The sequence below is a fragment of the Sus scrofa genome, chromosome 9 (genome assembly GCF_054392235.1).
Source record: "Sus scrofa isolate SSC_HxYL_T2T_F1_AM1 chromosome 9, Sscrofa_HxYL_maternal_Yorkshire_Landrace_v2.0, whole genome shotgun sequence".
In the NCBI taxonomy this organism is placed as follows: domain Eukaryota; kingdom Metazoa; phylum Chordata; class Mammalia; order Artiodactyla; family Suidae; genus Sus; species Sus scrofa.
Genome location: NC_139391.1, coordinates 25916375 through 25933981, shown reverse-complemented (window position 1 = coordinate 25933981; position 17607 = coordinate 25916375). Strand labels below are relative to the sequence as shown.

Genomic DNA, 17607 nt, shown 5'->3' with positions numbered 1-17607 from the left:
ACAAATAGATGGAAAGATATACCATGCTTGTGGATTGGAAGAGTCAATATTATCAAAATGACTATACTACCCAAGGCAATATACAGATTCAATGCAATCCCTATCAAATTACCAAGACATTTTTCACAGAACTCGAACAAAGTATTTTAAAATTTGTTTGGAAGCACAAAAGACCCAGAATAGCCAAAGACATCCTGAAAAAGAAAAATGGAGCTGGAGATATCAGGCTCCCGGACTTCAGACTATACTACAAAGCGACATTCATCAAAACCGTATGGTACTGGCACAAAGACAGAAATAGAGATCAGTGGAACAGGATAGAAAGCCCAGAAATCAACCCACCCCCCTACAGTCAACTCTTCTATGACAAAGGAGGCAAGAATATATAATGGAGAAAGGACAGCTTGCTCAATAAGTGGTGCTGGGCAAACTGGACAGCCACATGGAAAAGAATGAAATTAGAACACTCCCTAATACCATACACAAAAATAAACTCACAATGGATTAAAGACCTAGAAATAAGACACTATTAAACTCTTCGAGGAAAACATAGGCCAAACCCTCTCCAACATAAATGACAGCCAAACCCTCTCCAACATAAATGACAGCAACATCTCAGATCCACCCCTTAAGAGTATTGACAATAAAAACAAAAACAAACAAATGGGACCTAACCAAACTTAAAAGTTTCTGCACAGCAAAGGAAAACGTAAACAAAACAAAAAGACAACCCACAGAATGGGAGAAAATCTTTGCAAATGAATCAACTGACAAGGGATTCATCCCCAAAATTTATAAACTCCTCCTACCTCTCAATACCAAAAAAAACAAACCACCCCATAAAAAAATGGGCAGAAGATCTCAACAGACAGTTCTCCAAAGAAGACATACATATGGCCAAAAAACACATGAAAAGATGTTCAACATCACTCATTGATAGAGAAATGCACATCAAAACCACTATGAGGTACCACCTTGCACCAGCCGGAACGGCCATTATCAAAAACTCTACAAACAGTAAATGCTGGAGAGGGCGTGGAAAAAAAGGAACCCTAGTACACTGTTGGTGGGATTGTAAATTGGTGCAACAACTGTGGAAAACAGTATGGAGATGCCTCAGAAAACTAAAAATTATACTGCCATTTGACCCAGCGATCCCACTCCTGGGCGTCTATCCAGAGAAAACCATGACTCGCAAAGCCACATGTACTCCAATGTTCATTGCAGCACTGTTTTCAATAGCCAAGACATGGAAACAACCTAAATGTCCATCGACAGAGGAGTGGATCAAGAAGATGTGGTACATATACACAATGGAATATTACTCAGCCATTAAAAGGAACGAAATACCGGCATTTTTAGCAACATGGATGGACCTAGAAATTATCATGCTAAGTGACGTCAGCCATACAATGAGACACCAACATCAAATGCTTTCACTGACATGTGGAATCTGAAAAAAGGACAGACTGAACTTCTTTGCAGAACAGATGCTGACTCACAGACATTGAAAAACTTATGGTCTCTGGAGGAGATAGTTTGGGGGGTGGGGGGATATGCTTGGGTTATGGGATGGAAATCCTGTGAAAATGGATTGTTATGATCATTATACAACTACAAATGTCATGAATTCATTTGAGTAATAAAAAAAAAAAGAAAAAAAGAGTAATCACCCCATAAAGAAAAGAAAAAAGTAATAATAATCAGCAACTCACCATTGGGAATACTTCATCATCACTAGCCAAAGGACTTGTCACTTCTTTGGTTTGAAATGGCAGAGGTGGCAATGGAGGTGTTGTACTTCTGTCTGGCTCGCGATCATGGCTAAGTCTAAAAGAGAAGGAATGAATGTCTTTATTGCTACCAAGGACACTGGCCTATTTAGGGAGCTAAGGATTCAGTTTCTCTGACATCTAACTGGAGGAAAAACACAACCAAGCATTTGGGCTTGTTACCTGGGTTTTTCTTTAATAATAATTTTCCTGATAATTTCTACTCCACTGGGGAAAAAAAAACTTAGAACAATTAATAATGAAACAGAAAAGTTTTGTAATTGTTAAAAATATTCTGCTATTGTTATTGCCTACACTGCTTCCCTTTCTGTGTTTTACTGTTTTATCTCTTTGTCATTTATTTAAATAACATGAAACCAGTTTGAGAAAAATCTCAAGACAGCTAACATGACTGCCCTTGACAGTTCTATTCTTTTTCTATTCTGTTTCACTTAACCTTGCTTAAAAGAATTATACTTTTTTTGATGCTAGAACAAGTTTCTGTATAATAATAATTCTAATGTCTATAGAGCTTAATAAATTATAGTATGTTTTCAATTTACATCATCTCCTAAACTCCTCCACACTTAGCTGTATGAACTATATCTTTCTGTGACTTTTAATTCCTTTCATATAAAAAAGGGTTGTTTTGAGAACTGAACCCTATAATCTGATGAAAGGCACAGCATGGAATTTGTTGTTTGTCCTAAAATATAGAAGATGAGACTGAAAATACCAGTGATACTGGTATTCACAAATGAATAGTAAAACAAACCAACTTACCCTAAAATTTTATACAAAAAGGTCCTAAAAGTATGGACTGTTTGGGACCAATGTCTTTTTGAACATCAATTCATGAAAATAGGGTTTATATTTAATCGGAATCATCAAAGACTATGAAAACATAGAAATCCTTTCCGTTTAAAATTATTTATTTATTTTTACTAATAATTCAAATCCTCCACAGGTATTGATTAACCATTTTCAAAGCCTTCATGTTTTAATTTCTCACAGTTCAAAAAAATTTACGTTATTTTTCTCTGTTCTTATCCAAAGACTATCTATCTATATAGACTTGTTTCTTATTATGCAAACATTTTCATAGCTATGCATACAAATAGCAATAAAAGTTAAGTGAGGCATCTGTAAATTAGTACATAAAAACAAACACAAGATGCTTTCCATTTTTACTTATCTTGAAATAGATCTTTTTTTTTAATCCATTCTCCCAAACCATAATTACCATGGAAACAGAACAGCAAATTAAACTGAAATAACATGGTTTATGATGTGCACAATAAAATGAAACATCCCACAATTCAAAGAGAATTATAACAATTGCATAGTGCATCTGCATAGAATTTTCAGCTGAACCTTTTAATTTGAGTGAGGTTACCATCTATATACTACAAAGCACAGAGGAAAAAATAAGATAATTATAGAAATGGTTCAAGAAATATACATATCTCTGTAATTTCAATTGTACAGAGATTTCAGGAAAAGTATTATTTGTCCTAAATCATCTAAATAATTATCTCAATTATCCATTTTTCTTTGGATGTACAGATATAATTTTATGGTCTTAATTACTGAAATTTATACATGAACATTCTTTTATGGTAAGATCAATAAAATGTAGAGGTTGAAAGGAAAGACTACCTTATGAACTGAAGTACTTTTGCTTTAAATCATCTTTATATCTGACAAGTTCTTCTTCTAGAATCATAAAATCCACCTTTCAAAAAATGCTAAGTATATCAATTTAAAAGCTATCTTAAAAGTTATCTCAAGGCTTTTAATACCCTCTCACAAGCTAGTCTGTTCAGTTAGCTTTTCCTCAGGCCCTATTCCAAGGCTTCTGTCTACTTTGCCAGGAGGGCGGGACCCCACTGCTTTGTTGGGGAGCAGAATTCTACCCAACTTGAGCGGGTTGAGCCTTCAGTCAACTCTCTGCACAGTTTAGAGAGTTGTCTGACTGTACATCCAATCCTGGCCCTCCATGGAACTTACAACCTTCCTTGGGTGACAGTATAAAGTCCTCGGCATGCAACAGGATCCCTTCACAAACTATGCATTTACCCGCTTCCAGCCGTGACTTAACGCTCCCTTCTATGACCTACTCCTTACTTCCTGGCCTACACCTGTTCAGCCGCTATGATTTTCTTCTAACAGAGCAAGACTGTGGCACAAAAACTTACTCAACTAATGTTTTGCTTCTAGATAACTATTCATTCCTTGACAAGGGATCCTATGGAGTGGTTATGACAAATCTCACTTTGTGCTTTTTTTGTATTATAAACTTTGAATTTGTTGACTAGATTTGAAGCATTGTTAATGATTAATATTTGTGACTAAACCAAAACCTTTCCAGTACATAACTTTTAAAGCCATATATTCACTTTTAGATATGAACTGTATATGGAGATAAAACTCCATTTATTCTACAACGGATTGGCCATTAAAATTAGTTGTATTAATAGCCCTGCAAGAATTCCCTCAGTGGTTAAGAATCTGGCATTGTCGCTGCAACGGCAGAGGTTTGGTCCCTGGCCCAGGAACTTCCGCATGCTACAGGCATGGCTGAAAAAGAAAAAAAAAAAAAAAGTAGCCCTGGAAACCACTGCTCTAAGTTGGCTTGTAAATTATCCTCTTACTTCAAAACTCTAACTTTTAAAAACTTTTAAAACATTTAATACCTCTTCACCAAATTCAATTACATCTCATTCATTATTTTTTTAAAAGTGTTGAATAACTTTTTTTTTATTGGAAAGCAAATCTTTTGGAATATCTAAAATGCTTCACATTTTAAGTGGATAAACATGAAAAATTTCTTATCACTTCTGAAAGGGGTGAAAAACAACAAAAACCGAGTTATTTCCAAGTGAATAAAAGGTTATTTAAATAATGTATGATATACATTTTCCTTAGTTAAAAGCAAAAAGTGGCAAAAGTTTAGACAACAGACCTTAAAATTGTGTGGAACATTATGTTTGCATACCTTTTACCTACAAGTTTTGTCCTTTCTAAGAGAGTTTAATAAGACCAATGCATTAGCCATTGATATGTAAATATGACTATATTTTCTGGTTATTTTATGCCTAATAAACACATATAGCCTTTACTATTTGACTTCATTGAGCTGTGCTGTGAGGGATGGAAAGGATATTTCATTTTTCACTCGCTAAAATGAGTCGACATGTGCCTTACGGTTCTCCACTCGTGAGTTCACAGTGTTCTTGCCTCTCAACACCTCTTTCCCCACAGTGGGTTCTGCATGGTAATAATTTATTCAGAACATTTGAAATGCTGTTCCTTTTAAAAATCAGGTCGCTGGAGAACACTAAAACCAGACAAGCCATTAAAACAAATGTAATGAAACTTCCAACAAATGAGACTGGCAGGACACAAGGCTTTGGAGCAGGAATAGTCGCCCCAACTCGTTATTGCGTCTCCTGCCTTCTCCTGGCAAGCTTTTTACCCTTTAGGCTGCCTTCTGTGCCCCTTACTGTCTTGCTTTTGTTAGGCACTTTTAACACATTCCCTCCTGCCCGAGAAAGAGAAAAGGGAGTGATCCGAAAAGTAAAATTCTCTTTAAAAATAGTACAAGGCAGAGTAACTATCTATTTCAATCACAATGCCTAGTGCCATCATCCAAGGCTTTCCAAGTTGTTCCCCACAGCAGGAACAGGAAACAAAGTTCAGTATCTAACAGGTGCTCCATACAGACCGTGGCTGATGGAGATGCACGGGAGGACCCCTTCCGACATTGGCAGGGGCCTGCTTTATCTTATAATGAGACAACGACACACAAGGGCTGACCATCCGACCCGTGGCGAAATGACTCCGGAGTAGCGAGGCGCTTTGTAAAGGGTTTACTCTGTTAGAAATTATATTCTTACCCCCGAATCAGGATTAGACCCCTCTGGACAGAGGTGCAGAGGTATTGGCCAGTAAGCACGGGCACGGTGCGGGAGAGAACCGGCCCCTGGCTGTGGCTCAGGACCTCTTCCAATCTCCTTACACTGCTTTTGGGCTGCTGCGACCACCGCCTCACCGCAGCCCCACCGGCAGTGTTTTGGGGTGCAACCAGCCTTCCCTCATTCCCTTCCTCAACCCCTGAAGAGGAGACGACCCCGCAGCACTTTTGAAGGGCTGCTGTTCCTTACATCCTCCCAACACACACAGAGCTGGCGAGGTGGAAAAGGGAGACAACTGTACCAGAGCCACGAGAAGGATGAACAGACATTTTTCTGGCCTGGCCCATGGATTTATGCGTTTATCTACCTGTAGACCAAGCCGCTGAGTTACAACGATGAGCCTGACATCACCCCTCCCCCACAGAACTTTTTTTTTTTTTTTTTTTTTTTGGTCTTTTTGCTATTTCTTTGGGCCGCTCCTGTGGCATATGGAGGTTCCCAGGCTAGGGGTCCAATCGGAGCTGTAGCCACCGGCCTACGCCAGAGCCACAGCAACGCAGGATCCGAGCCACGTCTGCAACCTACACCACAGCTCACGGCAACGCCGGATCGTTAACCCACTGAGCAAGGGCAGGGACCAAACCCGCAACCTCATGGTTCCTAGTCGGATTCGTTAACCACTGCGCCACGACGGGAACTCCCCAGAGAACTATTTTTTGAGGAAATGTCGGATTCAGCCATTTGTTTACCCACCAAAATATACTTTTTCGTTGTCGGAGAAGTATTAATATTATTATAAATACTAATAACTTTGTTAGTAATAGTAAAAATATCAATAATAATGGCTCACACTTATGGAAATATGTATGTCACATGGAACATGTTTTCTCATTTGATCCTCAGAAAACACCTATAATTATTATCTCTATTTGTCAGATGGGAAAACAAAGGTTAAGTGACTATCCCAAAGTTGTGAATATTAATTACATTGTATGAAAACAGCATGTAAGTCTTCGTGCCAAATACTATAAGCTATTCTAAGCAAAAGTTGTACTGAAGTTGCGACTAGACCTATTCACCATTTCTTGACACCATGGAGTATTAGTCTGATATCAAATAAGTTTGGGGAATCTTGCACGCCCTGCCCATTCTTAGAAACTCACAATGTAATTAGAATATTAATGGCTTTGAGAAATCCTGCAGAAAAGAAGCTGCTTCTTTTGTTGAATAATTTCAAAGTTTGGGAAAATGGTGTAACGCCTCCTGAGACTCCATAAGTATTTTATTAAAGCTGAAGAAGGAGTTCCCATCGTGGCTCAGTGGTTAATGAATCTGACTAGGAACCATGAGGTTGCAGGTTCGATCCCTGGCCTCGCTCAGTGGGTTAAGGATCTGGTATTGCCATGAGCTGTGGTGTAGGTTGCAGACGCGGCTCGGATCCCGCGTTGCTGTAGCTCTTGCGTAGGCTGGTGGCTACAGCTCTGCTTAGACCCCTAGCCTGGGAATCCCCATATGCCGTGGGTATGGCCCTAAAAAGTCAAAATACAAAAATAAATAAATAAAGCTGAAGAAATTAGTCAAATGTTATGGCTGATATATTTATTTAAATTTTGAACTAAGACATTTTAAAGAGCCTGGGGATAATGTGGGCAGCAGTTATTGATTTTCTGCATGCTTCTCTTTTCTCAGAGAAAACCTCTCCTACATACACATAGATTCTTTCCTATGAAATAACCAACAGTTCGTCACCATTGCTGAAGTGTCAATATAAAAAAAATATATATGCTAACTCAGATATGATATCTTCCTTTTTGACATAAAAAATAAAATTATTTATTCATATATTTTGTCTTTTCTTTTTTTTTTCCCCAGGGCTACACTCATGGCATATGGAGATTCCCAGGCTAGGGGGCAAAATGTAGCAGTAGCTGCTGGCCTACACCAGAGCCACATCTATGACCTACACCACAGCTCATGGCAATGCTGTATCCTTAACCCACGGATCAAGGCCAGGAATCGAAACTGCATCCTCATGGATACTAGTCAGATTTGTTTCCACTGAGCCACGATGGGAACTCCTATTCGTATATTTTGTGTGACACGTCAGGTTCTAAGAAGGGTCTGAAGTGATGAAAAATCGTTTTAACACTCTATGCATTTCATTGTTATATTTTGAAAGCTATAGACAACACAGAATTTCATATAAAACAGTGTATCTAAACTACTGAATTATCACCAAAACATAAGTTTTAAACTGAAGAGCAAGTGTATAAAATTAAAATTTGAATTGTGGCAAAACAAATTTCATTGAAATGTTTATACCTCATTTTCCCCCATGTCTTATTTGGCTTTGATAGGCATACCTTCCTCCTTCTTCATAGGTATTCTGATGAGCCCATGCTGATTTTCCAGTGGCATGAAGTTTTGCAAGATCATTTCGGAGCCTTTCATTCTCATATTCCAGTTTGTTAATAGATGTATGCCTTGAATGCTCCCTGTTAGAGAGGTCCATACTCTAGAGAATAAAATAAACTATCATTGAAAAAATTGCCGCTTACAATTGATGCATATTTTCTGTGTGTCTGGACACATGCTGCAAAGACACTTTCACTGGAATCAAGTGGCTGTGGCTCTACTCAGATAGCTCCAAATGGCTCTTCTCAACCGCACCTTCTCACAACACAGATCCTCAGTGACAGCTGCCACTGAACACATCACAATAAAAGTGATCAGGCACTACCGCCCACTGTCCACTACAGAAAAAGCTCACTTCATGCATTATTGTTCTCTGAATCTACAAGAACTGGCTTCATTTAAGAGTTTTTGTGTGGCTTCTAGTGTGGATTAATAATGGAAGCAGAATTAACATACCTTTCAATGTTAAAAGATTTTTTTTCTGATTAAAATAATACATGTCATTATAGAAAATCACATATCGACCCCCCACTGTTGGGTGATACAGCAAACTGTACTCTAAATCCACATAGACTGGGGTCTGATTTTGGACCACAGTATACCAATGATCTATACTACACAGTTTTGAGCAAAGCAGTGCCATGGTAAAGTTTTACTATCTGGTATGGGCAACCCACTTTTAATGTCTTCATAAAAGAATAAGAAACATTTAAATCACAAAATGAGAGGTTATGAGCAAGAATAAGATTTCTGATGCTGTTTTAATTAAACGCTATAAGAAGTTTCCGGGGGAAGAGTCTCAACTATTCTTCTCACAAAGTTTTAAAAAACAAGATATATTCCCACATGAAAACTCATGAAAATGCTTTAAATGACCCCACAAAGTCCTTTAAAGTGCTGTGATTTGAATATTCATGAATTCTGTAATTGCTGATTCAACAATAATTCTCTGCTTTCAGAAGGGAAATACTTTAGCACAAACAGCATAACATGAGTAAAATATCTTCTTAAAGCTCTAAATTTCTGTATTTAAAACCTCATAAGACTAGAGATGACTATGTCTTAAAACTTTCATTTTAAAGTTTCTAAATTTACAGCTTTGAGTGCCATTTCATCTGGGCTGGCATGCCATAAAGTCATTCAAAGATTTTTGACTAACTGCACATTTAAAATTATTCATGTACTATCATATTAGTATCAATACTGATAAGAAAGTAGACATATATACATATTAGGCATTAAAATGTTTACTTTTTTTTTTTTTTGCCACAATGGGAACTCCAGAAAGTTCTTACTTTTGAAGGAACAAAAAGCTCTAGAAGAGCAAACGTCCTCAAAACAATAAAGAAAGGGTTATACATCTATTGACCAAGGTATCTTTTGGGAAAGAAGGGTGTTTAAAGGTATTTCTCTGCTTGTTAGGTAGGCCCTTGTCTTTAGTACGGCTCAATTTTGCTCATTTGCAATACATTAGTGCAGATGAAAGAATAATCTATAGTCTGCTTTAAAAGAGAAAGGTCTGGAGTTCTCTTCAGGGCTCAGTGGTTGACAATCCCAACTAGGAACCATGAGGTTGTTGGTTTGAGCCCTGGCCTCACTCAGTGGGTTAAGGATCCGGTGTTGCTGTGACCTTTGGTGTAGGTTGCAGAGGCGGCTAGGATCAGCATTGCTGTGGCTGTGGCATAGGCCAGCAGCTGTAGCTCTGATTAGACCCCTAGCCTGGGTACCTCCACATGCCACGGGTGCAACCCTAAAAAAAAAAAGAGAGAGAGAGAGAGGTTTATTCTAAAATTAAAACATATCTTACAAAATTTGCTCCTCATAACAAGAATACTCATATGGGCAGATCTATTTGAAAAAGATCTTGGGAAAGAGTCAAACTTTTCCTCCTAAAAAGACATCTACTAGTCAAGATATATAATGCTTGATGGTCTGTTGCTCTGTTATAATTTTATTCAAAATTTTTGTATAAAATTAGATTTTATCTGTGACTCTGGCCTAGTGTTGGTTTAAAGTAATTATGAGTGATACTAATGATTAAAAAAAACTCACAATTTTCTAAATGTATCATAATTAGGTGTTGTGAGCATGATTTGAAAGAATTACACAGGTGATGTATTTACACAATTTGTATTTAAAAGCATCTTTCGGAGTTCCTGTCGTGGTACAGTGGTTAATGAATCTGACTAGGAACCATGCGGGTTTGATCCCTGGCCCCACTCAGTGGGTTAAGAATCTGGCATTGCTGGGAGCTGTAGTGTAGGCTGCAGACGCGGCTCAGATCCCGTGTTGCAGTGGCTGTGGTGTAGGCCGGCGGCTACAGCTCCAATTAGACCCCTCACCTGGGAACCTCCATATGCCTTGGGTGTGGCCCTAGAAAAGACAAAAAGAAAAAAAGACCAAAAAAAAAAAAAAAAGGCATTTTTTATTTTCCTTTGACAACTTTTTTTTTTGGCTTTCTAATTTCATGTTTCTCCTTAGTACTTTTCTATATCCTCTGTTAGATGGTTATCATGTGAAAATAGGTACTGGTTAAACTTAACCTCTGTATTGTTGATGGGTTATTTTATAGGCCCGTTACCTCAATTTCTTATTTTCCCAATTTTGGGGTTTCATAGTTTTTCTTGAAATGGCAAAAAACTCCTGCTGCCTGTTTACTTGAACACACTAGCTAGAGGCCAGCCAGGTTACTCAACTGTCTGGATGGTACTGATGTGCTCTTTCCCCCCTTAGATTCATGTGTATTCTACAATGAGGGTTAGGCTAACCAAGTATTTCTACAGAAGGACTGGCTCTAATCATGTTTTAAGGTTAGTGTATTACTGTTTACGTAAATGGATATTTTAGATGATTCTGACATTAATTTTTTATGCAGTTATTTTACTGAGCAAACTTAATAGATATCGAAAAACAAATTAGTCTTAAAAATTACAATAAATTCTGAGTTCTATTCAACCTAATTTTTATGCCAGGAAGGTTTAAGAAAATTTGACAAATATAGGTCTAAGTAAATATGAAATCATAAGAAAAAACTATCATGATAAACTTGACTCTTCGTTACCTAAGAGCAAAATCAAGATAAAGCTCTTACTTTTCTCCATACAGTACAGTTCTTACACAAATCCAAGGAAAACATCTTTTTCAAAGCAGAAAAGCGCTTTCTAGTTCTGCTCCTATTCTAAGTACCTCACTGAGACCTGAGAAAAACTTACCTGCACCATTGGAAAATTCTCCAGGCAAAATGGGAATTGCCACAGGCCTAGGCACACAGTGGGTAAGGACTGAGTGCTGGGCTTCTGTTCCTACCACTGAGTGGGTGTCATTTTTCAACCATTTTCCCCCCTAAGTATAAAGAGTCAGGGAGCTTCACAGGTAATTAAGCAGAAAAATTCTCAGAGCTCCAGTTATTAAGAAATGACCCACCTTTATATCAGTAATTCCACTTGTCTAGAAAGGAAAAAATAATTGTTATTTTAATATTATACAAATACTACAAAATTTAGAAGACCTAAAAATAATGATGTAAATATTATGTTTCTTCTTGCCCAAGGTAAATTTTCAGCACAAATTATTTAATTCTGTGTTTACTTACTCATTCCAATTATTTCAGAGAGAATTAACTAACTAATTATGGAATTTTAACAGATAACATGAGTTTCCTTCATGAAATCTTTAAACTAATAAGTGCTAAATAAGTGACATAATAGATTATAAAAGCTTAAAAAACCAAGAATCATACTGAACTCTTTCTATTATTATTATTCAGAAGACATTTGAGATTTTTCTCTTTGGGCAGTAGCTTGACTATTTTAATTATCAAAGTCAATTCCATATCTTCACATTAAAAAATGGGGAGCAATTATAAAGTCAACTTCTTAGATGAGGGCAGTGAGGCCAAGATGGCAGAGTAGGACCTGAACTCACAGTGTTCCAGGATCACATCAAAATTACAATTACCTACAGAGCAACTCATCTATGAGAACAACCTGAAGACCAGCGCAGAAGATTTTCTATGACTAAAGACAAAGAGAAGGAACCACAAGGAGATGCATAGAAGGAATGGAGACACAGTATAGTCAGGACCCACGCCCCTAGATCAGAAACTCTCAAACTACAAGAATATCACAATTGCAGAAGTCCTCCACAGGGAGCAAAGTATCTGAGCCCCACCTCAGGCTCCCCAGCCTGGAGGACCCATACCAGGAAGATGAGCCCATAGGATATCTGGCTTAGAAAACTAACAGGACTTATGTTTGAGAAAGCCAGAAGCATGTAGGGAACAAAGTCTCTACTTTTAAAGGGCACACACAGAATCTCTCATGCTCTGAGTCTCAGCACAGAGGCATTAGTTTGAAAGGAGCCTGGGTCAGATATACTTACTGATCGTGGAGAGCCTCCTGAAGAGGCAGGAGACAATTAGAACTCCCCTAGGGATGGAGATGCTAGTAGCAGCCATTCTTAGGAGCTCATTCTATTGCATGGACACCAGCGCTGGTAAGCACCATTTTGGAGCCCTCCCTCTAGCCTCTTAGTTCCAGGATTACCTGCCCACCAGCTGGTTGGCATTAGTCCCAGGATTTCATGGGCCATATACAACCAGCTGTCCCAGGACCTGGACCCACCACCAGGGGGCTAGAACCAGTCCTGGGCTTCACAGGCCCCATGGTCAGCCATGCTGGGGCCCAGCCCCACCTACCTATGAACCAGCAGCCACTCCATGAGGCAGAGGCCAGCAGCCACTTTTGTAAGGAGCCAGCCATACCACACAGAAGGGCTCATGCAGCCCACATACAGGGCACCTCTGGTGAACAAAGGGGAGTGTGCTGCTGGGCCCCACAGGCCACTTCAACACAATCAGGAGTAGTAACCAACCTGCCTCATATGAAGAAATAAAGCTGGAAAATTAGGCAAAATGAGGCAAAAGAGGATGGCCTGGCAGTTAAGAATTCAGTGTTGTTACTGTCATGGCTGAGGCTTAAGTTTGATCCTGGGTCCTGGAACTTGCAAATGCAATGGATGTGGAAAAAAAGAAGAGAAAAGAAAGAAAAGGATTTCAAGTTGGAAGGGAAGAAGTAAAACTATCACTGTCTGTAGATTGACATGAAACTATATATAAAATCCTCAAGATGCCACTCCAAAAAACTATTAGATGTAATAAATGAATTCAGTAAAGTTGCAGAATACAAAATTAATATACAGAAATCTCTTGCATTTCTATATACTAACAATGAACTATCAAAAAGAGAAATCAGGGAGTTCCCATCGTGGAGCAGTGGAAACGAATCTGACTAGGAACCATGGGGTTGTGGGTTTGATCCCTAGCCTGGCTCAGTGGGTTAAGGATCCGGCATTGCCATGAGCTGTGGTGTAGGTTGCAGACACAGCTTGGATCCTGCGTTGCTGTGGCTCTGGCATAGGCTGGCAGCTACAGCTCTGATTCAACCCCTAGCCTGGGAACCTCTATATGCCACAGGAGCAGCCCAAGAAATGGCAAAAAAAGACCAAAAAAAAAAAAAAAAAAAAGAGAGAGAGAGAGAGAGAAATCAGAAAATAATCTCATTTACAATCACATTACAAAGAATAAAATACCTAGGAACAAATATACCTAAGGAGGTGAAAGACCTATCCCTGGAAAACTATAAGACACTGATGAAAGAAACTGAAGATGACAAAAACAAATGGAAAGATATATAGCCATATCCATAAGTTGGAAGAATATTGTTAAAATGACCATCCTCCTCAAGGCAATCTACAGATTCAATGCAATCTCTATCAAAAGATCAATTGTATTTTTCACAAAACTAGAAGAATTACTTCTAAAATTTGTTTGGAAACAAAAGAAACCTTGAATAACCAAAAAAAAAAAAAAATCTCGAGAAAGGAGAATAAAGCTGGATGTATCATGTTCCTTTGGACAATACTACATAGCTATAGTAATCAAAAAAGTATGGTACTGGCACAAACACAGTACACTGATCAATGGAACAGACTAGAAAGCCCAGAAATAAATCCACACTATATGGTCAATTACCTGTAACAAAGGAAGCAAGAATATACAATGGAGAAAAGACAGCCGATTTCATAAACGGTGTTGGGTAACAGCTCCATGCAAAAGAGTCAAACTAGACTACTCTGTCACACCATGCACAAAAGAAACTCAACATGGATTAAAGTCTTAAATGCAAGACCTTAAACCAAAGAAGAAAACATAGGCAGTTTGTTCACTGACATCAGTCTTAGTAACATTTTTGGAAATGTCTCCTCAGGCAAGGAAAACAAAAGCAAAAATAAGCCAGTGTACCTGCATCAAATAAAAATCTTTGGCACAGGAAGGAAACTACTGACAAAATGAAAAGGCAGCATAATGAATGGGAGAAGATATTTGCAAATGATACATCTGATAATGGATTAGTATCCAAAATATATAGAGAACTCATATGACTCAACATAAAAAAAAAAAAACTGAATCAAAATGGATAGGAGATGTGAATAGACATTTTTTTTTTTTTTTTTGTCTTTTTGCTATTTCTTTGGGCTGCTCGGGCAGCATATGGAGGTTCCCAGGCTAGGGGTCGAATCGGAGCTGTAGCCACTGGCCTACGCCAGAGCCACAGCAACGCCCGATCCAAGCCGCATCTGCAACCTACACCATAGCTCATGGCAACGCCGGATCCCTAACCCACCGAGCAAGGGCAGGGACCGAACCCGCAACCTCATGGTTCCTAGTCGGATTTGTTAACCACTGCGCCACGACGGGAACTCCTGAATAGACATTTTTTTGACATAAAGATGGTCAAAAGACATGAAAAGATACTCAACATCACTAATCATGGAAATGCAAATCACACCCACAATGTGACCATCGGAATGTGACTGTTGGAAAGGCCATCATAAAAAGACAACAAATAACAAGTGCTGGTTAGAATGTGGAGAAAAGAGAACCCCTGTACACTATTGGTGGGACTATAAATTGGTAAAGCCAGTATGGAAAACAGTATGGAAGTTCCTAAAAAAATTAAAAATAGAAGTTCCTGCCGTGGCGCAACAGGATCAGTGGCATCTCTGGAGCACTGGCACACTGGTTCAACCCCTAGCCTGGCACAGTGGTTTAAGGATCCGGCATTGCTGGCTCAGATCTGATCCCTGACCTGGGAATTCCATGTGCTGCAGGACAGCCAGAAAAGAGGAAAAAAAATTAAAAATCGAACTACCAGAAGACCCAGCAATTCCAGATGAGTATATATCTAAAAGGAAATAAGTACTTTGAGGAGATACCTGCATTCCCATGTTCGCTGCAGCATTATTTACACAGTCAAGATATGGAAACAACCTAAGTGTCTCTCAATGGATGAATGGATAGAGAAAATTCCACACTGGAATATTATTAAGCCATAAAAAGAAGAAAATCTTGCCATTTGTGACAATACAGGTGAACCTGGAGGACATTATGCTAAGTGACATAATCCAGACAGAGAAAAACAAATACTAGATGATCACACATGGGAATTTTTTAAAAAGTCAAACTGATAGAAGCAGAGAATAGAATGGTGTTGCTGGGGCTGGCTGAGTGAGGGATGGAATGAGCAAAGGCTGAATTGAAGAATACAAACTTTGATTTAGAAGATGAAAATGTTCTGGGAATCTAATGTACAGCACAGTGACTGTATCTTACCCTTGGAATTTGCTGAGAGAGTAGCTCTTATGTGTTCTTAACACAAATACATAGACACACTCACACACACACAAATGATAACTGTGAACGATGGCTGTGTTAAATAATTTGTGGTAATCTTTTCACAATGTACAGAAACATCAAATCATCACATTGTACAATATATATAATTTTACTTGTCAATTATACATCAATAAATCTGGGGAGGAAATAAAGTTTGAAGAAACCAATTTGAAAGTGGCTAACTTCATTAAAACTTGAGTGCTGGAGTTCCTGCTGTGGTGCAACAGAATCAGCCACATCTCTTGAGTGCTGGGATACAGGTTGGACCCCAGGCCGGGCACAGTGGATTAAGGATCCAGCATTGCCATGGCTGTGGCATAGGTTGCAACTGTGGCTCAGACCTGATCCCTGGCCTGGGAACTCTATATACCACAGGGCGGCCGAGGAGAAAAAACCTGAGTGCCAATTTCTCTGTAGGACACACATTTTCTAATATCCTTGTTTTGAGAAGTTGGCATCTTGCTGCATCTCCTCTGTACCATGTCTACTTCTAACCTTTTTCTCCTGAGCCAAGTGAGAGAGGCTCCTGTCAGGGAGAGGTGGAGAACTCCTTCCCTTTCTCAGAGCCAAGCAGGACCACCTAACCTACGAAGGGCTTGGCTGGGCTAATTAGTCCTCTTGGGTTTGCCTGGTCTCCCTGTTCTCAGAGAACTAAGCCCATTCTAATCCATGACTGGGAGAGTGTATTTGTAAAGAAATACATAGGAAAAGATTTCATAGCAAAATTGATGGGGTGCATCAAAAGCTATTTCCAGAGGAACCCATATAGCTTTAAAAACTTTCACCATTAAAGAAAAAAAAATACAATTCAGAAATTCAGTATTTATCTTAAGAAATTAGACAAAGTATAATAAAATAAAATAGGAAGAGGAAATCTATAAAAGAAATAATGAAATTAGAAAGAATAATAATAAACGCAAAGTCAGTACTTCTGAGTACTAATAAAATAACCAATCCCATGTGCTAGACTTAACAAAAGAGAAAGAGCTAAAATACCTGAGCTTAGAAATAAGAAAGCAAAACAAATACTGAATACAGAATTGATGCAAAGAACTTTAGGATATTATTACCTTTGGAAACAAGGAAACATATTGGAATGGGTAAAGATTTTCTAGAAAAATAAAAATTACCAAAAACAACCTAAGAAGTGAAATTTGAATATTTCAAGTACCCTAAGACAGAACAAAAAGGTAGCTGAAGATCAACTTCACTGAAACTTCAGTATCCAGATGGTTTCACAGCTAAGTTCCTTCTAACATTTAAAGAACTGTAATTCCAATATTACTTAAACTATTCTAGACCATTCATAAATACAGAAAACTCCCAATTTACATTATAAAGCTAGCATAACTTTATAACAAGTAGAAAAAAGAGAACTATATACAAATCTCATTTATAGACACAAATTTTTTTTTTTTGCGGGGGGGGGGGACGCACTTGCAGCATATGGAGGTTCCCAGACTAGGGGCTGAATGGGAGCTGTAGCCTCTGGCCTATGCCACAGCAACACAGGATCCAAGCTGCATCTGCGACCTATACCACAGCTCACGGCAATGCCGGATCCTTAACCCACTGAGCGAGGCCAGGGATCGAACCTGCAACCTCATGGATGCTAGTCAGATTCATTTCCATTGAGCCACGACAAGAACTCCTATACACACAAATCTTAATTTCTAAATAAAATATTATCACATAGAATTCAGTAACAGATCAAAACTGTTAGAGTATTACTGTTATATGTTGAAGTCCTAAGCATTATTAATACTTC

The 17607-nt window shown here is 38.5% G+C and overlaps 1 protein-coding gene across 18 annotated transcripts in view; it reads right to left on the bottom strand.

Annotated features, from left to right (window-relative positions):
* The window catches only part of DEUP1 (deuterosome assembly protein 1), a 205300-nt gene that overhangs the window by 16477 nt on the left and 171216 nt on the right, over positions 1-17607 (bottom strand). For 10 of the 18 annotated variants that reach the window (XM_084975661.1, XM_084975665.1, XM_084975663.1 and 7 more), the window contains 2 exons: positions 8053-8204; positions 1716-1830 (listed from right to left, as the gene is read on the bottom strand). In XM_084975661.1, coding sequence (XP_084831787.1) covers positions 1716-1830; positions 8053-8204 — 267 coding nt within the window. Of the gene's footprint in view, positions 1-1715; positions 1831-8052; positions 8205-11527; positions 11552-17607 lie in introns of all 18 variants that reach the window. The other 8 variants (XM_084975657.1, XM_084975658.1, XM_084975667.1 and 5 more) reach the window with 1 other exon arrangement.